The sequence below is a fragment of the Gallus gallus genome, chromosome 7 (genome assembly GCF_016699485.2).
Source record: "Gallus gallus isolate bGalGal1 chromosome 7, bGalGal1.mat.broiler.GRCg7b, whole genome shotgun sequence".
NCBI lineage: Eukaryota > Metazoa > Chordata > Aves > Galliformes > Phasianidae > Gallus > Gallus gallus.
Genome location: NC_052538.1, coordinates 9,866,010 through 9,890,468, shown reverse-complemented (window position 1 = coordinate 9,890,468; position 24,459 = coordinate 9,866,010). Strand labels below are relative to the sequence as shown.

Sequence of the window (24,459 nt, the reverse complement as noted above, 5' to 3'; positions counted from 1 at the left end):
GCTAGAAGGGAGAGGAAAATGCTTATAGTTTAATAACAAAAGATAGAAAGATAAGCTGCAGAGAGCTAAGTTGAAGTGCTCAAGAATCAGATTATTTGTTTAAAAAGCATCTCAAATAAACTAAAACAGTTCTTAGGAATACCTAATGCTAAGCTGAGTTTTGAGCTTTCATAGAGAATATGTTAAATGGTTTTGCATGATAATGCTATAGAAGTACTTCAGTAAGGCTAAATGATCAGTGAACAAAACTTCTTAAGTAAATTAAATCTGAACTCATTTAAAGTTAGTGTTCTTATAAAGAAGTGAAGGTTCTTTTTGCCACTGTCAGCTTCACCTACGTACTTAGTAGAAGTCTGTCTTTCCTTTTTGAACCACATCTGTCTTGCTGATGCAATATCAAGATGAACGGTGGTTTTTTGTTGGAGCATTATTAACGTAATAATTCAGACAACTCAAACTAGAGGAAACAACGCAGCATTTTTCCTCTCTCTTTAGGAATCAAGGTTGCATTCTGTGAGAAGAAATTTTTCACATCCATCGTCTCTGTGAGTCTGAAACCTTGGTATACCTGAAGTCCCCATTTTCATCCTAGAAAAGATTACAGACTGGAAGATACAATTCGTACACCACCTTCACCTACAGATTCTGTAAAATAGATTTTTAGCCATCTCATTTGTTCGTGTTCCTATCACGTGGAGGAAGTGTCGTTCCTGACTTGTGACATTTGCCTGGATGTGCCTAAATGAAAATGCCTTTGGCTTTGGAAAGGAAGAATATTTGTTTTTGCAGTTTGGACAGGGAAACACCCAAAACTGTGTTTTTATCCTGTACAGCCTTTCTTAATAAAAACACTTTCACTGGACAAAATTGTAATTTCTAGTATACAGCCTACTGTTTAGATATGGATCACTTACATAGATTTAATAAAACATGCCATTTGTCAAGGGAAAAGTTACTTTGCATTTCTGGAGTATATAGATTTGAAAGATCTGTTAGGAAAGGTGGAAAGGCCATCTTCCCCACGTACTGACAGCATTTACCTGCGATGGATTATAATCTGGTTATCTAAGTCTGTATTGCAATAGTTTTTGTTTATTTCTCTGCTTTTGTAAGATATCTTTACTTGTGTGTCATTTTAGTGCTGGAGAGTAATAACTTCTGAAAATTTGGACCACTCGTTTAATAATTGCTTATTTTCATAGGAGGGTGACAGTTTTCTTATATACGGAAAGCAATATATTTGAGTTTCTGCTATGTTTTAAGCTATAGAAGAAGACAGGAATCGACTTACTTCTGTGACAAGGCCGTTTAAAAACTTCCCCTTACTGCTTTTAGTTTTTCTGTTGTCTGAGCAAGGCTTAGGAACTCCTTGGCAGTGTCATGAGTGGAGATGGAATACTCTCTCCTCAGCTGCAGAAAGTGACTTTGTATCCTTGCATCTCTCCTCACCTCCCTTCAATGAATACCTTTTATATTCTGTAAAACTTGCATTCTTCAAAGATACAGCCTTACTGTACTTAATAGGAAAGAGAATCTGTAATGACTTTATTTAATGTATGTATAATATCCTGGAACTTTTAATTTATGTTCTCTGTAGCAGTGTGCTTTTTCATTGTTGTGGTTTTTTGTTTGGTTCTTTTGTTTCTTAAGCACTCAGGGATCCTACACAGTGGGCATTATTGTCAGCCACTAAACTGTGTGTAATGTGTAAATACCTTAAGGGTGATTCTAACCATCAGTAGCATCTCTGTGTTGTGCAGGAAAAAAGATGGAGTCAGGTGCTGTTCTTACACTGGTTTGGAGTTGCATGAAAGGAGATGCCACATTGTCATGTTATTTACTGTCTTGGTTGCATGTTTGCTTAAGGTGTTTTCCATGTTTTGCTAGGTGGAAGGAAATCTATGCAATATGATTTCAACTTTCTGCTCATTTGTTTTTAAAGAAGTGTTACTGTAGGAACTGGGAGATTGCCGTGCCCTCCATGTATTAGATACTTGCAACTTTATGCATGTTTTTGAGGGGGAAAGCAGTTCATGTAGTGTGTTCTCTCTGAGCCAGTCTGTGCCATCAGAAATGTCTATCCAGCTGACTTCTATTTGATACAGATTTTAGAATTAGATGAGATTCGTTTAGAGTTCATCAGTATGAAAATTACAGAAATGCTGGTGCATCCTAACAATAATTCATTTCTGTGGAAGAATTTTTACATAGTTAATTTTGTAAATGCTGGCGTGTCTCTGAAGGTGTCAAAGGAAGGTTCTGTGTTCTGTTAGAGCCGTATTTGTTCTATCCTGAAACAAGAACTCATTTGACTCAAGGCTCAGAAAATTTAGTCCCTAAATCCTTATTTTTGACGTTTGCAGTTTCAGTTTACAGATAGGACTGAGCTGTTTTTAGAGATGGAAGAAGTCAACTTTACAGCACGTACTGTGTTGAGGAAGTTTTCTGAACTAATTGCTTGAAAAACTACGACTGTAGTGCAGTCATTAGTCCATCTGTCAGATGAAGTGGCATCTAATGCAGATATTCACAAAATGTCATTTATTTCCATTTATTGGGGCAGATAATAGATTATTGATAAATGAGTTCATCTCCTGGCCTTTGTTTCAAAGAACATTTACTTCATTTTAACTCGCACATGAGCACGATCGTTTGGAAGCATATTCAGCATTGGGCACAGAAGTATTCCCAGGTGTTCTCTTACAGGCTCTCTAACTTCAGTCTGGAGGTAAAATGTTAGGGTTATCACCATTTCTTAACAATGTTTAGATTTGATCTGAGACCTCTGGAGGAGAAAAAAAAAGATGAACCACTAATTTTTGGCCTTCCTACAGGAACTGCTGGTGGCTGTTGAAATATTAAGGGTTTTCCAATGATACTTTAACTTATTTTTCTTTAAAATGCCTGCCAACAATGATCGCATAATACCAATTAGTAGGAAGTGAACTTCTAAGCTTCCTGTGGTTGAATCCTTCTTTAGACACAGTGGAGGCACAGTAACCAGCTTTTGTAGTTTGTACAGGGGTACATTGGCAAGATGCACTAAGAATGAATTGTATAATTCCTTTCTCATGAGTGCCTACAGTTGCATTATTTTGACATCACAGCTTTCAGCATTTTTTTTCTTTCTTAAACTTTCCACTATTACTTTCCTACCATTTAAAGTTTCCATAATATGGACATTCTTTACTGAAGTCAGTTCAGTGCAGACACCGGGGTCCTGATTTGGGTTTGGAGAGCAGCAACGCTTCCTTTGGGCTTCTGCAGTTTCCTGTCAGTAGCTGTAAGGCCTTACATGTGTTAAAATGGATTGGAGCAGATTAGGACTGTGTTCCCTGGATGCTCACTAGCTAAGGGCGAGGCTTTGTGCACTACTTGTCACATATTAGCAAACAGAATTAACGCCCAGGTTCTTACTCCCTGAGAGTTTAGTGACCTGCTAGTATTGTTTTCTCCTGAGTTGGCTTTCACAGTATTCCTAGTGATTGTTAATGTTTGATTAATGTTACGTATCCGTGGCAAAATGCTAGTTCTGACACTGTGCTAAGTGACCCTGTCTGACAACCCCTAGATGTAAAGAGCTACAAAAGTTATCGCTCTCCTGTAATTTTATGTATTTAATCAGGGATTCTCTTATGCATTAAGTAGAATTGTCTAGTTCCTTAATGTTTTGGGTTCCTGCTGCTTCTCATCCTGAGTACTGGAAGTCTATTCATCATCCCTGTAAGCTGTTTAGTTTTTTTTCATACTTAGGTTTGATTCTTTCTATTCTGATATTCATTTCTCAAAACAGTTAATGAGAAACTGCATTCCAGTGGTAACTGAACAAAACCTGACAGAACACATGGCTTTCTAAAAATGTTTCCCTGTTTTTAGCAGTTTTTAAATGTATGAAGTTGTATGGTTGTGAAAATTTGGAAGTTTTTGAGTGAAAAAAGAACAGTAAAATAGGTTTGTGGCTTTGTAATGTTGAACAGCTACAGTAGTCTAAATACAGCTGCTATACGATTTCCTTCACTTCTATTTTCTTTCTAAAAGATGCACATTGTGAATCATTATATTAAAGATCAAAAATATAATGCCAGTGTCTTGATATGCTTGTACAATCCTATACACTTCTAGTGTAGAAAATATGAACGGAAATACAGAAAGCAGAACAGTAATACGTGGCTCTTATTTGAGCGATGTTTAATACTGCTGCTGAGATGTAATGGGAAAGTGTATTGCCTTACCAGGCCACTGTAGACTTCTTGAGCCACAAATAATTAGAAAATACTTGAAGCTAATTTTGAGGGCCTCACATGGTCATTTTATGTTGCTGTTCACCAATGGAGATGTAGTCTACATAAGTGTGTACATTAAAAAATATATTTTTAATTGGTTTTTAATCAGATAATTAAAAACACATTCTAAAATGTGTGGTTTTATGTAATCACAGTTGTTACATTCGATACTGTATTGCAGGTACAGAAGATCTATTTAATGCAGCCTTGTTAAGTGAGATGTGCATAGATGAAAATGTGTAATACATGTGTAGCTCTCATAGAACTGTTTGCATCTTTACAAATCCAAAGCCCTTTCAGTGTGTGATATAGCAGTTTAAAATAGAATAATTTGTGGTTTTTAACTTTTCACAAAGTTCTGGTTCGGTAACTGGGAGTTTAATGCATATATGTTGGTCCCTATCTACTGTTTTAATTGTAACTTCTGTTTATTGTAGCACAGATGAGTAACTTAAACAGTTTTAGAAAAATGTTAAGAATGGAATTGATGAGCTGTTGTCATTAAACTGTGCTTCTGCAGTCATTAAAATAAACCATTGTTGGTTGTCATCTATCTGATTAAACTTTTTAGAGCGTGAAGGTAAATATTAATCCAGAAGAGCTGGCTGTTCTGCTCTGAGGTGTGACAAAGCTGTTGTTCCTGTTTTATTATCAGAATTATTCCTGCAAAGGAAGAAAACAGGAGTTGTGTTAAAAGGGGGGAGGAGGGTAGCCAAGGAGGTTTCAGAATGATTACTTTATAAAATTTCTATGTAAATTAGAGACGAAACACTTCAAATCATTGTACAGAAAAAGGACTACTAAATGTCATTGATTTAGGTACAGTTCTTGAAGTTGAGAATGTGATTTTTTTTAACTTTTTTTTTCTCTATTGTCCTTCTGCCCTTTCCCAAGCAAAACCTTTACTTTTTTTTCTGGAGTCATAAAGCAAGGGAAGTAAGCCTGAAGAAAAATACACAGAGCAGCTGTGAACTGCATTATTTTTTCATTTCTCTGTAAGCATTCAGGTTAACATCAGGTATTGAATGATTTCTAGTCTGCAGTTCATCCTTCTGAATCTTGCTGATGTTTCTGTCATCTGTTAAGAGCTGTATCAGAGATGGCTCCTGTGTAGCAGATGATAATGTTTACGTGTCTTAGAGTTGCTGTTATATATGTGTAGCTCACCTTTGTAAGCTGCAGACGTGGGGAATTATAGCTACAATTCGATGATTGTTTGATGCAACTGTTATTTTACACCTTTACTTTGTCAAATTAAGAATTAACTGTTTCTTTTCTTGCTAGTTGTCCTAGTGAAATCTTTATAAACGGCAATGATTTATTCTGTAGGGAGTTGGTACAGTTTTAAGGTATTTTTATTTCTGAAGATTGCAACTCTAACCTCCAGAATAGAAGTGGATCTCCAAAGACTGTGCAGCTGGATTTATTCCAGGTAAGCTCATCTGCTCAAATGTTTGAGTGAATGATGTTCTCACAAGGTGCAGTTAGATGGTGATGGTTTTGTTGTCATGACCAGAGAGGCTAAAAAGTTGTTCTCTCAGTGTCAGCCAGCTCTAAATCATGTGGTTGGGAGGAGTTATTTCCCATGATTGCAATACCAATTACAAGCTGTATAAGCTTCTGTCTGTCTCTGTAGCATTTTCCCATTTCATCAGAATGAAAGCAATTACATGATCCCGAGAGCCTTCCACAGAAGTGTAGTTGCTTTGAATTAACGGGTCCATCATTTGCTTGTGCTGCCTGTCTTTGCCCTTTGAAAAGACTAAGAACAATACTGAGGTTGGGTTGGATGACTGAGTATTGTGCTCTTTTTTCTGGGACTTGCTGTAAATCAGCATGATGAGGGTTCTCTTATTCTCTAGTGCCACTTCCCAGAGACTTTGCATTTTGGATCACTGGAAATGGCCTCAAGTTGCGCCAAGGTAAGTTTAGGTTGGACGTTAGGAAACACTTCTTTACAGAAAGGGTGGTTAAGCACTGGAATGGGCTCCCCAGGGAGGTGGTTGAGTCACCATCCCTGGACGTGTTTTAAGAGCCCTTTGGATGTGGTGCTCAGAGATATGATTTAGCAGAGGGTTGTTAGAGTTAGGGTACTATGGTTAGGCTGCGGTTGGACTTGATGATCTTTGAGGTCCTTTCCAACCTGAGTGATTCTATGATTCTATGAAATGGGTGGGTTTGTTGCAGTACCTCGTTGCAAAGTGAATATTAACAGCAAAACAGTTCCTGAAGCACCTCTCATAGCCAGGAATCATAGGAATGTGTTTCTCTCCCATCACATCTAAGTGTCTCTGCAGTTTTGAACTTCTGTGAGTAATGCTGTTGGGTGTTTTTCCTATTTTTGTTGTTTATTCTGATGCTTTTTCATTTTGATGGTTCAGTCATGACTTTTGAGTCAAGTCTGCCATGGTAGCTATTGACTGACTTCCAATTTGGACGCTTGTAACTACTTGACTAAGCTGGTGGCTGAAGTAAAGAACATCATTTTTATCCGTCACAGTGTTTCTGCTTTAGTGTCTAAAGAGTTTGTTGATACTATGAAAAACCATGTCTTGGTGAGAGAGCTGGGATATAGTTTGAGCCTTTCTGCAAAGAGCTCAAATGGCTGAGTACTGGCCTCATTAAATGCAAAGATAGCTTTAGTTAAAATAAAAACCAGGTGTCACCTGGACTCTTGCAGAAAGCTTTTCAGTTGCTGCTATATTAGTTGTTGCCATGTCTTTGTACAAAAGGTTACGAGATCCTTGTGGAATCGGACGGCAGGATTCTCCAGGTTGAATGGACCATTACATGTCTGTTTGGGATAGCAACGGGTCATGGATTACCTTTTCTGGGGGGGGGAAGGAAAAGCTGTTTGGAAGCGGTTCTTGTGTAAACAGACATGCAGGAAGCTGAAGAGCTCCATTGCTTAGTTGGTATGTTTTTGTAGGTTTTAATCAGAAGATAAGGCAAGGATCTCTTCTTGGTTTCAGCGCCTGGGGATTTGCTTTAAAGGCTGTAAGGCTGAACTGGTGATACTGCATAGATTGCACACTCAGTGACTATTAAGTTATTCCAGAATTAAGTAAATTTGGACTACAGCATAGATTTCAAAGCCAGTGTAGTCTGCCACCATATCACTCCTGGTAAGCTACTTAAATAATGTTAATAATAAAGTTACGTCACTTGGTGTACAGTAGAGCAGGAAGAAAACAAAAAATGGTTTGTCTAAATCCCATTGGTTATAGAAAAGGCGAGCCGTTTTGGTAAGATCACTTTTCTGCATGTACAATTATTTAAAAGCTTTTAAAATTGACATTCACGGTTCCTTTCATCCAAAATGGCATCGTGAATCTCTGCCTTGGTCTGAATTGTTCTACATGTAGCCTAAAAATAAAACATGAAAATTGATATCCTGTCCATCCCTGCAGTACCAGAGCCCCGAAAAATCACTCACCATTCCTTTTTTCTATATATGTTATTGTGGTCTGCATCAGGTGTAATACAACTACAAGTGGTTGCAGTGGTTAATGTAAGAGTAATGAGGGCTTATATTAGGTGATGGTTGGTATTTTTTTCCCCTCTTTTTTTTTCTTATTTTGTTTATTTTTTTTAATTAAATGTATTCTGAGCCTTTGAAATTACATTGAATTTTCAGGGCTTGAAGAAGAAAGATGCTTAGGGAGCAGTGCTGAACACACAGAGTTGTTCAGCTGAGGTCAGCCTGACAGAGGAGAAGAGGACTTCAGTTGTTCAATACCCATGAAAAATGGGGCAGGCGGTCTGGTAATTATGTTCGTATTAGCTTGAAGAGGTCTTTCTGACCTGAAGTGAATGTCGGTGTTACTTTTCAGTGTTTCTCAAAATGGATTATGTAAGTTGGTCTTAGTGATGTATATGCTTCATCCTAGTCATATTTTCATGATTTTCTTGACATGAGGCTTCTTTACAATGTTTTTACATTATTACCTTATATTACATTATGTTCATGTTTTTCTCCCTCTGGAAGAAAGTTTCTGTGAAAAGGAAATAGGAACCAAACTTGGAAATCTAAAATAAAGACTAAACTGCTTTTCATTTACTTTTCTGCCCTCTGAGATGCCAGAAGCAATTTCCTCTCGAAGCTGACTTCCTTTCTGGAAATGATTTTCGTCTCCAACCATGTTGAGGCTCTTTTCTCATTCTTTCATTCTGACTAACTTGCTTTTTTTTCCTCTGCCTTGCTACTGCATTTGGGTACTACTTCTGGAGGTAAGTAATTACATGCATACAAGATTCTCTAACTTTCTTTTTCAGTCTTCACTTCCCACCCCCCCCCCCCCCCCCCCCCACCCGCCGCCCCTCCTTCTTACTCAGTCGGTCTAGAAGGACAAACAAAGCACTATTGGTGTCCTCTGCGAGAGAGCACTGATAGGGGGCTGGCTGTAAATTGACGTGGCATGGAAAATCTCTGCTAGCTTTTAGCAGCTCTAACATTGCTGCAAAATCAAGCCTACTGGAACCAAGTCTATGGCTTGAAATCATTATGGATTTGCTGTTTATATATGAAAAATGAATGGGAAGTACCTTCACTTTTTATTTTGGGAGACAGACTTTTTATGTATTTGGATTTATGGTTAATAAAATCAAAGGGAATCACTTGGTTACTGGTTTTGGGGTTCTTTTTGGTTTTTTTTGTTGTTGTTTTGTTTTTTAGTGAGAGCAGCGGATCTTGTTGCTCCCCCCTCCTTCTCCTGAGATTTAATCACTTGCAGATTTTACCATGGGGTGCGGACTGAGAAAGCTGGAAGACCCAGATGATAGCAGCCCTGGAAAAATTTTTTCTACATTGAAGAGACCACAAGTTGAAACAAAGGCCGATTCTGCTTATGAATATATATTGCTGGATTTTACTTTAGAAGGTAATTTTTTACGTTACAACTTTGCTATTCTGAGTAAGTAGGGGATAGAATTTAACTTTGTTCTGTTGTGTCTGAGTTGTAGCAAATCTGTTATTTTAATCAAAGCCAGCCAAAATGTAAGACTTTTATTTTGAAACACAAATCGTGACGAAGGTCTTCACTTAGATAAAATTACAATGGAAACTACCAAAGTATTTTTAACAACCAAACCGTTTGAGTTACACAACTGTCCTTGTTGGGAAGCTGGCTAAAAACTGCTAGAGATTTTCCTGGTTTCCTGTGAGTCAGATACTGCCGTCCTTACTCACTTTGAGTAATGGTTGTCTGAACTGTTCAGAAAAGACGCCGTGCCTCAGCAAGGGGAACAGGATGCCTTAACTGAGGAAACATTGTCCTAAAATGCATTCGAATGTGGAAAACAGGCTGTCCTTGTCCTTGTTACTTTGCGCAGGAGTAAGTCTATTCCTTAGTTGTATACAGGGAATAGTTTCCTCGGAGGTACATCCCAGGCTTTTGGTAGATCTTTTAGTAAGAACAATATAGTTTTGCTTGGGCTTTCTTCTGCAAATGCTTCATTTCTAGTTGCTGAATAGGCTTTTGAAATTGTGACTAAAATGAAACAAAATTTGTATGCATAGCTGGAGGCAGACAGTGCTCTGTGGGATACTTCCTTCCCGAGGGTGTCCTGTCTCTAACAGAGCAACTCCCTGTTTCCAGAAAGTTGAAAACATAAACAAGCCCAGATGGCTGCCCTCTGAGAGCAGTCGGCTCAGTTTTGCAGCCACTTTTCTGTTAATTTGCATTTTATAACTATCCGATCTGCTAGAAATTCTTAATAATAAGTAGTTTAGGTGTTCTAGATAGAGGGATTTGATAAAGGGAGGGAGTGTAAGCACATGTCTTGTTACATGTTCAGGAACTTTTTCACAAACAAAACTTTTTCTCTGCTGAGTTTTCTTCCCAAATTAAAGGATTCTACTCATGTTTTTATTGAAATTTATCTATCTGTTTACTGAAGAACTAACTGAAGCAATGTTCCTCTGAGTTATAGTACATGACTGTATTTATTGCTCTGTTTATTTACTCATAGGCAGATGAGGTCCTCATTGGCTTATTCTTTTGGGATAAAGCTTTGGCTAGATAGGTAGTAGTAGGTAACTTGGTGGAAATGAAGATGGACTTCAATGCCTACGTTAATTGCCTACTGATCCAGTGATAATAGAAAGGACAGTAAAGTTCAGTTTTTTAGGCTTAAGTGCATTTAATTTTCTTCAGTAGTCTGTGTCCTGGATAGCTTAGCTGTATTTTAAAGTAGCGAGCTTTTGGCAGTGTTGTGTAAAGGATCTGTTTTAAAGAAGATCATGGCTTTAAGGAGGAATCGCATCGAGAAGTACAAGTAAAGGTTTCTCTTTGATGTATTTTAATAACCTTTACAGTAGCAAAGATTCACTTTCTCCTTTTTAGTCTGATATTCAGAAGTGCTTAGCTTCAGTAACTTACTGTGGTACTAAGGTTAGATGATTGCCTGGTTGTAGGTACTAACTGCAAGCAATTAGAGTTGTGAGCATACATATCATTCTGTGGAATGGTTTTAGCTGTGTGCACCTATGTAACATTGAGGGGCTTTGTTTGAGGTCTCTCAACAGCTAAAATGGTGAAAACAGGCAAAAATAGTGTATAGTGTCTTTCCTGGGGGCATTTCTGAATGTTGTTTGCTTATAAAACATGAGGATTGGTTGAAGCACTGTAGAAAATCTGTTGAACTACTCTTTTCTTTTAACTCATTCAACTCATTTGCATGCTTGTTGCTTTTCCAGTATCCTTGGGCTAAATGCAACTAGAAGAGTGAGCTTTTTATCACTGCAGACCAGACTTACTTTTCAGTATGCTGTCAAGCTGTGTGTTATATGTTCGTGATGCTCTGGTGATTTCCAGAGCGAGGTGTTCCCCTTGTGTGACATGTTATTGTTGGATCTGGAACCAAGTTAAAAAAAAAAAAAAAAAACACAACCGAATGTCCTTTTTAATAGCTAGAGTAAGCAATGGCCTGCATTTATATGAAAGTACTCCAAACAGAAATTCATTGTTTCAGCTTTATATTCCTTATTCTCTACTTCATCAGATTTGAGATACATGAAGTTGGAATAGGCCTGCTTGAGAGACTGGCAGGAGTCCCTGATCTTCTTGCAAGCCATGATGTAGATTAGGTCTACCATACTGCAACCTAAATATTCTGGGTGGCATTCCTGAGCATCTTAATTTGTTATGAGTCATGTATTTTACCTAGACTCTTGTGTCTCGTGCCCTCCAATATTCCCATATCCCTATGCTTGAATCATCTGACTTCCGTGGAGGTACTCCTGCACCAGCAAGAAACATTACAGCCAGTATTTCATTTTGCTGGGGAGTAGTGAACTCCAAAGTGTGATTTGAAATGTCTGTCAAGGACTGCAAATTCCACAGTTTCAATCATGAGGCATATCTCAGATACAGAAACAGCTGGAGGTCAGTTTATGCATAATGTAGGGCTAAGCTAAATATTCCTATTCAAGCAGAATACTTACGGCTTTTCCAGAACCCTCCTACTAGGGAGAAGGAATATTGATGCAAGGGTATTTCATGTCAGTCCATGACAATGACATGCTGTGAAGTTGTTGTCACTCTGAACAACGGTATTGAATATGTATGGAGTATCTGTTCTGTCATCGTCTTCAATACGGTGCATCTAAAGCTTATTATACAATTGGCAAGTTAGCTGTAGTTCTGTTATTTGCACAAGTATTTTGGTTACATATCGGGAAGTAAATGTTCTTTAATGGTTACAGCAATTAAAAAATCTCTGAAATGATGATAATGTTGCACTCATACCTGCTTTTTTATCTGCATTTGCATTGTTGTAGAATAGTTAGTACTTCACTACTTCAATACTGTGGCAAAATATATGAACTATTGATAGTGCAGAATGTTTCTTTTCTCTATGCAAAAGCTGTGGACAGGACTGTCAGGAAGTTTTTTTTCCCACTCCTATGTGCTGTTAACCTACTAATCAGAAATGCTTTCATACCCTCAAAGGGATCCTGCTTGGAAATTAATGACAGCACATAGCTTATTGTGACATAGATTTAAGTCTACTTGAAAACTGTAATTGGGACTATATTAAAATGTCAACCTGCAATCCACAGATCACTTTAAAGGGATCAAAAAAATGTATTTGACGAGGAGAAACAAGTTATTCTAGGCTTAAATTAATTCTGTGGAAATTTACCTCTCAACAAGGATTCAGAGGGTTCTGCTGCAGTATGCTTAAGGCTTTGGCTAGACAAAATAGTTGCTCTAGTATTCAGACCTATTGCATATTTTGATGTTGATGCAGCTTTTAAATTAGCTTGACAGAGCTATATCCAGTGAAGTATTGCTAAATAGGTCATATTAATCTGTAAATATTTATATTTCACCTAGTTGTGTGCTTAGTAATCAGCCGTGAATCTGCTTTTTCTTGTACAACATATCTTTTTAGTAAGCACCTTTAGATAGGTTCTGTGTATTTTAACTAATAGGAACTCACTTAGGAGTATATATGTCCATAGCATAATGTGCTGCTTTTCTATCCTTTCAATGGTTTTAGCTTCCTCTAATCCAGAAGTTATCAAGATCGGTTCTGTGTTGGATATAGCATCTAAGGTGGAAGAATATTACAGCAAAGGATATGTCGTAGGAGCTGTTCATCCTATTCTGCTGCCAATTGGACATAGAAGAAATTTCCCTGCAAGTCACATGTATCGGGTGGTACTTTCACGATTAAAATTGAGGTAACAATGAAATAATTCTATTATTTTGCCCCAGTGCTTGTAAGAGGGTTGCTCAACACACATGGCTTTAAGGTACCTCAAAGAACCAAGTAACTGTTCCCTATCTGGAAAGGTGACCAACTTATTAATTTTTTTTTTTAATTAACCCTAAGTGTATAATAGACAAATGTTTACTTCAGTAAACTTTGAAACAAATCCAAATCTGCTTATCACTATTATAATAGAATTTTAAAATGAATTTGTGGAAAGAGAGATTGTTAAAATGTATCCCTTTTATTTTTAGCACATGCTTACAATGAAGAACCATGTCTTAGAGCCTGCAACAAGTACAAGATTAGACAAAATGCCATGAGACTAATAGCCTGCTTTGATTCCCTCACATCTGTCTTTTCTTCTTGATTTTCTGAATGTCTTTTCACTTTTCCTGTAAGATCGTGACTTATCTGTAGGTAAAACACAGTTCCTCAAAGAGAAGTAGGTGATCCTCCTTACTAAGAAGGAGGAGCTCAGTGACCAGGTTGCCCAGGATGGGGCCCTGGGCAACCTGGTCAAGTACCAGATCTGGAGGTTGGTGGCCCTGCCTGTGGCAGGGAGTTGGAACCTGATGATCCCTGGGGTCCCTTCCAACCCAAGCCATTTTGTGATTCTATGAGTGGGGAGGCCATACAAAACTTGTTTGCTGCAGTAAGAGAGATTCAAGACTTTGCTTCCGTTCCAGCTACATAATCTTGTATATTACTCATGTTTTCACTGCATTATAATCACATGATTGTTAAGAAAATGTATAAAGAAATGTTCCTTTAATTGCGAAGAAAACAACCTTCTGTTCTTAATCTGAGTAGCTAGAAGGGTCCATTTGTTTTTGCATGAAGAGGTGTCATGCTTTCCCTTCTATCTATTCTAGAATGATGCACAAAGGTTCTTCCAGCTCCTTCTGAAAGTCTGCAGAAATGTGACTCTTGGAGTTCTATAAAACATGGCTCATTTGAGGGACCTTCAGTTAAATGCTTTGTTTAAGCAAGCATCACCCATAGCTCGTACAACTTAACTTCATAAATTCATCTGCAAACAAGGTGAACGTTGTCCGTGTGGACAAATGCTTGAAGAAAAAAATCTGCTTTGTGGAGCTGAGGTTTCCAAGAGTTGATGCTGCCTGTGCTCAGCTCCCTCAGCACATCTTAGCCCTGTTGACGTGGGATCCTTGTGAAGCTGTCATTTGAACTGATAGGCCCTTGGAACAGGTGAGGGACAAGAACCTGCAGTCTCCCCTGAAACTGTTAGGTGTGAGTTCCCCGCCTCCTATGCTCATGCCATATATACATTGGTTGGATTTCTTGAAAGCAGATGCACATTGTTCAGCCACTAACTGGAAGGAAACCTTTGATACTTGAGAAGTCTCAGTGATGCTTCATTCTAAGGCAGGGATTATCAGCAAAGATATGCGCCAAATGTTGTATGATTAACAACGTAACTCACTTAAGATAAAAAATGATTAATACTATTCTGTAATAAAAGCTTTTAAGGTTCTGAAACCTAGGAGTAAAATTAACATTGTGTAACCCAAAGTAATTGTGACTACACTGTATTTCTAGCACGTGCCTGGGCTGCTATTTCACACCTTGGCTGCAACTCTGCTTTGCCTGCTAAAATTAAACAACAGCATGTTAACAGTGTAAAAGTACCGTTTCAAAGCTGAGTTTCAGAAGATGCCTATACACAATCTTCAAATGATATCTCTACAAAGTATTTTTTATCCTGATGTTGTAGTACAAAATAGTAACTTCCTGTGTGTAAGAAGTTGAACAGAACACCAAAAAATACTGAGTTTTAAGAATGAAGAAGAATTTCCAGAATTTATTTTATAACTTTTATACCAGAAGAATTCTGTATTTGTCCAAGTTAGCAGCGAACTACTGACAAAGCCTGCTTTCTTTCTGTGTTCTAGCCAGAAGCATGCAGCACCCAGAGGACAAAGGAACCCCAGGCTAGTGATTGAGGAATGTCCTGTAACGTATGACACACTGACAAATGAGGTAGTGAAAGAACTGTTAGAAAAGGTAATGGAATTTTGTGGCTTCTTGTTTGTTAGATTTTGTGGTGGTGAGCTGTGCTTTTTGCTGGGTTTTTTTTTTTTTTCAAACTTCTCTTTGGATTTTTTTCTAGGGTGCATGTAAGTAGTTGGGGATTAGCAAATAACAGATTTGTTCAGGTTTATTTTAGCTTTGAGTTTTAGCTTTCGGTTTTTCTTTTGAGAAGCTACCAAGTGTTTTCTTTACACAGAGAGATCATTTTCTTCACTAATTTTCTGACTTAGAATTTATTATTTAGGCCTGGTAAGCTTTGGGAGTATAGCTGCCTGAGAACACTGGAAGCAGAACTGCAGTATCAGGCCCAAGCTTTCAGTCAATGGTGGTATATTGCTTGCTTGGTAGCTTTTCTTAGAGTTAGTATTTCTTTTTTTTTTTTTTTTAATCTGAAGTTTGATCATATTCTGTGTTAAGTTCATTAGGAACACCTCCCGTGAATTTATTGATTTTTTTTTTCTAAGTACATTTTTCTTTGAACAAAATTTAATAGATACAGTAATTGTATTACAATGTCTACTTGGCAGAGCTTCTGAAAATATTGTAAATTACAGAAAACTCAACTTCCACTGAAATGAAGCTCTTAGTTCCACTTATTTTTGTTTCACTTCCTCTGCAAAATTGAAGACTTGCTTAAACAGGAAATTATTGTTATTGTAAGTTATCTTTTCATCAGTTGTCAAAGAAGGAAGCAGAGGAAAAAGCATATTGGAAATACTTTAACATTCATTGAAATTAGCAGAGTTCTTCAGAGTTTCTAAATGGCTTCTTTTGAAATTTTCAGGAGTTAAAAATTTTAAATGGTTTCATTATGCATTTGTATGGTCTGCATATTGCCACGTTAGTAGTGGGGAAAAAATGCTTCAAATTAAGTAGTGATTCAGGCTTGCAAGGAAATGTAGAACAAAAGAGCTACATAAAAACACCAGGAATATCTAAAAATAATTTTTAAAAGGTTGAGGGAGGAATCCATTGTAAAGTTACATACACTTCTTTCAAGATCTCCAAAAACAAGAAAAAGTAAGTCATTTCATAATGATTGCAGGTACATGTTAAGATCATTGCTGTGCATACGTAATGGTGATAAACTGGAGTACTTCAGACTATTTTGATACCAAAATGATCTTGTGGTACTTCCAGGTGTTAGAGAGTTAATCAATCTGAATAAAATAGTTTCCATAGTTTACATAGATAGAGATCTTTCCCTCTCTGCTCTCACTGAGTGCCCCACAAATCATTTCTTCTTTTGGGGCTGGGGTTTCCCTGTGTTTTTGCCAAGTCTTTATGGCAGTCGTAAGAGGAAATACTCTTTATCTCAGCAAAAGAAAATAAAAACCTTGCTTCCAAGAACAGATACATCCCACTGATTGCACATATTGTGCAGTTGTCTTTTGAGACCCCAGGAGAGGGAAGTTCACCCCTGACTTGAATTGAATCACCCTGGCAGGGTGATGAGTTAGTAGTCTTAGAGTGTCTGGCTTCACACGCGGTCAGAAGAACCATACTGTTTATTGCACCAGCATGCTGTCTGTCTCTGGGATGCAGAGAGGAAAAAAAAATCTTTGGGTTTGTTCTTATTGAAGGATCTTGTGTACACTAGTCAGTACACAGTGAAGTCAGTAGCAGTGTTGGCCATCGTTCTTGGCCTGAGCCCAAAGACATGCTGGAAGGCTTCTATTTACTTTAAAAACACAGACCGCATACATATACAAGCTACCCTTCCGTAGTGCAAAATTGTGTCCCCACATCTCCTTGAAAATCAGCAATTTACAAAGTTAAATATGTATTATAGATGTTTTTGGTTTTTTAATGTGTGGCGCAGTGCCTTAAGACCGCTTTACAGATAAATTTCTGTTCTAAATGCAGGTTAATGAAGCAGCTAAAAGAGGAAAGAAGTTTGTGGGATTTGTAACACAACATTTTCCTCAAATTAAAGCCTGTAATGGAGCAAGCACAGATGGGAGTGCAGAGCTGGAATTGACGCTGGGCGGAAGAAATAGGGAACACAGAAGAATAAGTTCCGATGATGACTACAAAAACTGGAATGAAAGGTCACTGTGTGATAACCTATCTGAGAGTGGGAATGAAGAGGAAATGCAAGCAGATAGTGGACTGTTACAAGATGCAGATTTCCAGTTTGGAAAAGAAGTCAGCCCTATTAAACCACGAAAGGGAAATGGTAATGGATGCTGTTTGTTTGTGGCAGAAACAAGATAGGTTGTTGTTTTAAAAAGGAGTAGAATAAGACAGCATATTCTGTCATCAAATACTGTTTTTGGAAGATGCATCTTTCTTAAATGTATCCATACTTCTTTAGAAAATATTTGCTTCCTGCTTTATATATCTGAACTATGGTAGTATGTAGATTCTTTTATTTAAAAAGGCCCTGATTCTAAGTGTGGTGCAAACAGGTAACTTTTTTGCTTGGTGTATGTGTAGAAAACATGTGGCAGGAAAAACATGATGTTTTTAAAGCCTTTTCCAACTATGTTGGCTGTCGCCTTGTCTTAATATTGACCCTGAACTTGTAATGAGCATCGAAAAATAAGCTATAATGGTCCCAGTCCTCCTGTCTGTTTTAAAATGACAATAAGGGGTTCCTCGTCCATTCAGAGCTGTAATTTTACGTGCTTCTAGCCAGCTCGCATAATGTACAGCAAGCAAATCCATTCATAATGGATTCTTTCTGCTTAACATGCCTTCAAGAAGTATCCTGAAAGAGATTACTTGAACTAATGCACTGACCGTGAAATCAAAGAGGATAATTGTTACAAAATGAATTTACACTAGAGAAAATGAAGCCTTGAGAAGTTGCTTAGGAAAAGTATCATTGAATAATGTTGTTGCTGTGGTAGAAGATTTAGCTGTACAAGAATCTATAAGATACGTAGTATAGAAGATGCTGCCTGCAACTGAGTTCGGATGCTGAAGCACTAAGCCCTTCTCATTTGCTAGGAGGAAAATGAGAAAAGGAAGAAGGAATCTAACTCGTAAGAACTAATCTATTATAGTACTGTACTGAAAGCATGAAACACGAAACTTGCACATAAGATTATATTTTGATATATAATAGGGTCACCTGTGATGTGCCAGATGTTTTAATTGCTCTCAAGAGCAATCTTTTCACTTTCATGCAAAAGGGTTAAGCACTCTCTCTAGCTGGTGGACTGTGAGGATAATGACTAAGCACTGAGATAATCAATGTCACTCTTACTTTTAACACTTCAATTAAAGCAGTTCTTGTACAACATGCTGAGCCTTTATAGCACGATCCATTAAAGCTTAACTCTTTCCTTACAGCTTGAGTTTGCTGTCTGTAACAGAGTAGAATCTCCCTCTATTTCTTGAGCTTAGACAGACTGGCATCTGAACTCGGATCATCTGAGTTCCTCTGTTTTGGTGTTGTGAATGCTTCTGCTTTCTACAGGACTGTGTTGATTTAGGCTGCTCGGAAGTTGCAGTGGCAGACATAACATCAGGGGCTTGAGGTTTTTTAACAGTTATTTCCCCACAGCAGTGACTGTTACATGAGTCTGTCTTGTTTTTTCCTTCTAGAATAAATTTATTTAGCTGAGATTTTGTAACTCATCAACATTGATTACTTAAATACTGTGACTTATTGAATTCTTATTCTAGGTGAATATTTGACCTTTTTGTAACAGCACTATCTTAATGTATAGGTATTTAGCACATTTGAGAACATGCAAGTTTTATTTGTTCTGCATACACTCAAGCTCTCATCAGTTTCTGTGTGGAAAACCCCAGCAGGCAACTGATTATGCTGGTATTTAAGTCATCTTCAGAAAAGAATGGTAAAAATGAATACAAGGTATTTGTAATATTTAAAAACTTAGAATGTGTTTTTTAATCTTTCTTTGCAGTCATTTCAAATATTTATAGCCTTAAGTTCCACAACTGGTAAAAGTGAGGTGTACTTCCAGTGGGTTTTCACTTGAATCTGCTATGTTTTCCTTTTTGTGAGATGTGCCTACAGAAAAGGTCCAGTGACAGCCCTCTTGCAGTATGTTCCAATTTGTACAGTACCCCACAACTTACCCTCCTAACGCCTCATCTTTTTTTTTTCTGGTGTTTAGGGCTGTAGGTGAGTACAGTCACATCAGGAAACAATTTGTAAAACTGTTACTTAGAATTAGAGAAACAGGTTGGAATAAGAAAATGTCTTTATTTGAAAGCTCTGTCTTCTAGAGGTTCATTTTTCTTTTTCTTTTCTTAGACAAGCTGTATACGGTCTTCAATGTTTTTGATGATGACTCTACCTGCTGGACCTATCATGAAGGCGCCTTGTCCATGAAAGTGACAAGAAAGGGACCGGTTATCAATACACTGGAAGCAGACTGGCTAGAACTAACTACATTTTACTACAAACAAGGATTATCTTTAATTGATTCTTTTGTACACTGGGAAATTTCTAAAGGTGAGTACTATCCCAGAGTACCTTGAAGCTTTTACTTATTCATGTGGATCTAATCACTGTGCAAAAAATACATCTTGCGTTGCATGTTGGTGAAAGGCAATACATAAACATGTTCAGGTAGTCACAGTGAGTTGGTAGAATCTGATGCCTGAAAAAGAAATAAAATGGTTTTGTGCAGTTACAACCCTAAATAACTGAAATTATTGAAATTCACTATTTTCAAAGCATAATAATGAAATAAACCTTTATCACTAGTTGTTTTCTTTTTTTAAGAAAGGGAAAGATAATGGGAAAAAATCATAAGATATGCTTCACTCCTGTTCATGTTCTGCTGCTGCTTGCTTGAAATATTTCTAATGAGATAAAGAAACTTCATTTCTCGTTGTGCTTATTGTACCATTAAGCCTTAAGTCAAAGTAAGGCTTCCCATACTTTCTCCTTCAGCATTCTGCTAGGCTTAAAATTCCTAGCAAAACCCTGAATTGTGTTAATTTGACTGTTTATACTGAAGTTTCAGATATTTTGTGCTCATAAAGAGCTTAAGGGCGCAGTTTGTATTGGCCATCTCTTTGTTCTCTTGCATTATATTTCCCATCCATTAAAGTGAGTAGAAAAGCCAAGATTTCTCTGAGGGTGGAGAGGTGAGAAATCATACTGGTAGTTTTCAATACAGTTTCTTTTTAGAGCTGGAAAATAACTCTCTGGAGATGAGTTACAATTCACCATGGGATATTTTGAGCAGCTGTTGAAATAAATCTTCGCAGCTGTTCTCCAAAAAGAGTTTTTGCAATCTTCCAATTCCCCTGTTGCTGTCTGCTCTTATCTATGCGAGTAACTCTCCCAGTTTTAATACCCAGGTTATGACTTGCTCAGGGATTCGTGCTGCCTATTGCAGCAGTTGGTGCTCCTGCTCCAGGCCCACTGGACTGGTATATATTTCAGTTGGACACATGGGTGTGACGCTACTGAATTGAACTGAATGTATTTGAAGGCACAGCCCACCATGTGGATCACATTCTGCAGCTGATCAAGTATCTGTGACCACAGTAAAGGATTATTTCAGCTGCTGGGTTTGCATGTGCATCCAGTTGTCTTCACCTCCATTTTTTTAGTTTGCTTGTAGATTGTGAGGTACCTTAAGTAGCAGTTTTCCTTTCACAATGCTTTAGTGAATTGAGCAAGATTTTAGCTATTGTTGTAATAAAAATGAAGACAGTAGGTGCAGGTAGAGCTGCCACAGCAACGCTTATCTCAAAACTCAATTCCTAATTTAAGACAGATGGATGTTTGAAAGAATCAAATCACTGATAATTCTTAACTGTCTTCTGTTGTCAAAAGAGAACCCAGTCACAAAAGTAATCGGAGTACATCGTCTTTTACCAGCTGTTTGGTTTACTACTTCCATTCTTCCTTGCAGATTCTCTTAACCGTAGAAGTATGTAGGACATGCAGCACATTTTTATTTGTTTAATGATATCAATAAGTATAACCTAAAAGTTATTAGGACATGATACGCTTTGAATTAGCAGTTTGTCTTAAAGGCAACTGAGTAGTGGTACCTTGTGTAAGATTTAGTTACATTTGAGCAATGATGAAAGTAAAATTCTAACATGTTACTAGTTGACCATTTTAAGCATCTGCGTGAATACTGAAAAAAGACTGAAGTTCCTGAACTAAGGAGATGGAGTATTTATGAATTACCAGGAGCTGTGCAGGCATTCATATGATTGTGCCCAAAGCCATATATCACTGTTAGGGAAGAGCCAGAATGTGAACTACTATTTGATGTGCAGCTTTAGTTGGGGGTGATTGTACTGTTACACTTTCACAAGTAAGGCAAGGAGGTGGGCTCTCAAACTTTCTTCCAATCGGGGATCTTCCTACAATTACTTCTCTTTCAGGCTTTTCCTGAGCCCATTCACATCTTAAAGTAACTGCAGCTAGGCTTTACACTTCATGCTTCATTTATCTTTAGAGTCTCTCTCACCACACCAAAAGCCACGTTTATTGTCAGACATACAGTATTGAAGTTGAATAAAGAGGCTTTGTGCCCATCTCCTGCAGGGGATATGTTGAATATGGGAAACTTGAATTTAGACTTGCTTTTGAGAAAATGAAACAGTTCATAGATCAATTTGTATAGGAAAAGGAGTTCTGAATAATAAGTTGGCTGACACGCTTCATGAAGTTGTAACTGGAAGCAGAAAGAAATGTCAGTTATGTTATACATGAGTTATATTATTTGAGTTCCTAGTTGAGTTTAATTTAAAGGATTGTTCAGTGAAAAAATATAAGCCCATGTGTACGTGCAGGGAGATTCTGACCTCAAAATCTCTATTTCAGGTTAAGTTTGTCTTTATGTTCACAGGTGACCATTTGCCCAGATCTTTAGAAGGATTATTTATCTATGAAGAAGAAGGTTCTGGGGTTCCAGGTTCTAACAGGAAAGGAAATGATGCAATTGTTGTTGAACAATGGACAGTCATTGAGGTAAATTGGTGACTATTTAGCAGTACGATTTCCTGCTCATATTTTCTTTGTATCCTTAGAATTGCTGTACCAGTGTTTGATGAACATTTCAGGTTGCTTTCTTTAAGCCACCTGGGTAAGTTAAAACTAGCTTTGAGTCATAAAAATGAAGTCAGACTTCTGCCCATCACTGGTCAGTGTGAAGGTATTCTGGTTTTCTGGTTTGATATTCTTAAATGTTCATACGAACAAATAACGAAACAAAATCTAATTATTTTATATCTATTTTGGTATGAAATATGTATATTTAATTTCAGCAAGTGTAGCTTCACAGACAACATGCTGAAGTATTCTTCAAGAGGAACAAAATAGCAAAACTTGGAAGTAAGATTAAAAAAAAGATAGTGTATGAATTAAGTAGGTCTTTCAGATGTAGGGCTTTTCTTAGTGAAAATTGTACTTTAAAATATGGAAGGACTTAATTTTTTTTCTAGTAAGGTTGCACGTGCTGCTGTAGAGTGGCAAAGCAATAAAGCTAATATTAAAATGTTTAAATAAGATGTCTGGTATGAATTAGTGGCATTTAAATTAATGATTGGAGAATGCTAAGGGCTTGCTTTTGAGATAAGCAATAATAAGTACATTTACTTATGTGGAAAGAGATGGTACAAGACTAACACCTACAAAATACAAGCAGGTGTATTGCTAGGGAGATGCTTGTTACTCAGATCTGCAATAAAAAAACAGTGTATCAATGGTGAAAACTTTTTGCTATTTAAAAAGTTTTGCTTTCAGGGTTAATTCAGCAACATGACACATGTAACAACATTGGTGTGCTTTGAGTGTCTTGCTGAATCAGGACTCATATCTATAGTTGATATTCTCCTCTCTGTTTTCCTAATCTTCTGTTGTCTCAAACTTTTCAAATGGCTTTGTTTGAAATCAGAGGAGGCTGAGGGGAGACCTTATTACTCTCTTCCAGTACCTGAAAGGTGTTTACAGTGAGAGCGGGGTACGTCTCTTCTCACTGGTGACGGGTGACAAGATGAGGGGAAGTGGCCTCAAGTTGCGCCAAGGCAAGTTTAGGTTGGACGTTAGGAAACACTTCTTTACAGAAAGGGTGGTTAAACACTGGAATGGGCTCCCCAGGGAGGTGGTTGAGTCACCATCCCTGGACATGTTTAAGAGCCGTTTGGATGTGGTGCTCAGAGATATGATTTAGCAGAGGGTTGTTAGAGTTAGGGTACTATGGTTGGGCTGCGGTTGGACTTGATGATCTTTGAGGTCCTTTCCAACCTGAGTGATTCTATGATTCTATGAAATGTGAAAAATCTTTCCATACCAAACACAACAAATTATGACATAAGAACTAAGAAATAAGAGTGTCTGTGATTTGTTACATGTAGAAATACGAATAAAACTGCACGGTGTGTCTTTACTTTCTGTAATTATTAATGTAGGGGTGTGAAGTGAAAACAGATTATGGACCTTTACTGAACACATTGGCTGAGTTTGGATGGCTCCTGACCTGTGTCCTGCCTACACCTATTGTACGACACGACAGGTATGCAGCACCTTGCTGTACATTCAAAGTTACACAACTTAGAGAATTATCAAGCAATTACTTTGTGTAATGAAATACAAAAGCAAGAAATACGCTAGCAATGTTAACTGCATGTAAAACTCAATAATTGTTTAACATTATGGTGGATTTTCTTTCACCACCCTGTTTCAGGACTATCGACTTCAGTAAGTTTCAAATTTAGACCAAGAATCCAAAATGTAAAATGCATTGTATATATATATATATAAGCATAAAGTATTTAGTCATCTTTTTTTCATGCACCCAACCCCCATTGATTGGGGGGGGGGGGGTACTGTTAAGCTTCATGTTTAAGCAAGTGTTGAAACACCTCACTGACTCAGGGCCTTGCTCAGTGGCTATTTTAGGCTATGTAAGAAATGATTTTGTCACAAGACAGTCATGCCACTATATCACAAACTAGGGAGGAGAACCTGCTACTCCAGCAAGTTATTGAGCTGTTTCTTGTCTTTAACACAGTGTTTCAGTTTCCAGAGTACCAAAGTACTGGACTTCAATTCTCTTATACTGTTACTATAATGTTACTTCAGATTTCTTTGGGGAAACATACATTTATATGTGTAGGAAGAGCGAAATGGCAGACATAGGTCCTCCGTATTGTTCCTGATTTTTCTTTTTAAAGGAAAATGCAGTTTTTTATTCACAATACCAAGCTAAAAAATGGCAAGTGCATCACTGAGCGAAGCTTACGTGGTTGTTTGGAGTTGTTTAGAGATTAAGGATGTCAAAGTTCAGGGGAAAAAAATAAAGGTACTGAGACATAGCTTGGGACTCATTAAAAACAATGGAAGGACTGAGTAACTCAAGTAAGCTTTGGAGCCAGACCTTACTGTATTAAATCAAGACAGCATAAAAAGGATGTGAATGGAAGATTCATAGTGAGCTGCTCCAAGAAC

At 37.5% G+C, this 24,459-nt stretch overlaps 2 protein-coding genes across 8 annotated transcripts in view; both read left to right on the top strand.

The window, feature by feature from the left end:
- BOLL (boule homolog, RNA binding protein) overlaps positions 1-4,816 on the top strand; it is a 30,377-nt gene extending 25,561 nt beyond the window's left edge. For all 3 annotated transcript variants that reach the window (XM_040703599.2, XM_015289495.4, XM_015289493.4), the window contains one exon: positions 496-4,816. The gene's annotated coding sequence lies outside the window, so the exon portion shown is untranslated. The remainder of the gene's footprint in view (positions 1-495) is intronic.
- Positions 4,817-8,388: 3,572 nt separating this feature from the next.
- RFTN2 (raftlin family member 2) overlaps positions 8,389-24,459 on the top strand; it is a 28,843-nt gene continuing 12,772 nt past the window's right edge. Inside the window, exons 1-8 of one of the 5 annotated variants that reach the window (NM_001397851.1) lie at positions 8,389-8,513; positions 9,017-9,163; positions 12,789-12,972; positions 14,918-15,029; positions 16,923-17,235; positions 19,291-19,491; positions 21,860-21,981; positions 23,421-23,524. In NM_001397851.1, the coding sequence (NP_001384780.1) occupies positions 9,025-9,163; positions 12,789-12,972; positions 14,918-15,029; positions 16,923-17,235; positions 19,291-19,491; positions 21,860-21,981; positions 23,421-23,524 (1,175 nt within the window). In that variant the 5' untranslated portion in view covers positions 8,389-8,513; positions 9,017-9,024. Of the gene's footprint in view, positions 8,514-8,651; positions 9,164-9,387; positions 9,617-12,788; positions 12,973-14,917; positions 15,030-16,922; positions 17,236-19,290; positions 19,492-21,859; positions 21,982-23,420; positions 23,525-24,459 lie in introns of those variants that run through there. The other 4 variants (NM_001397852.1, XM_040703410.2, NM_001277422.4 and 1 more) reach the window with 4 other exon arrangements.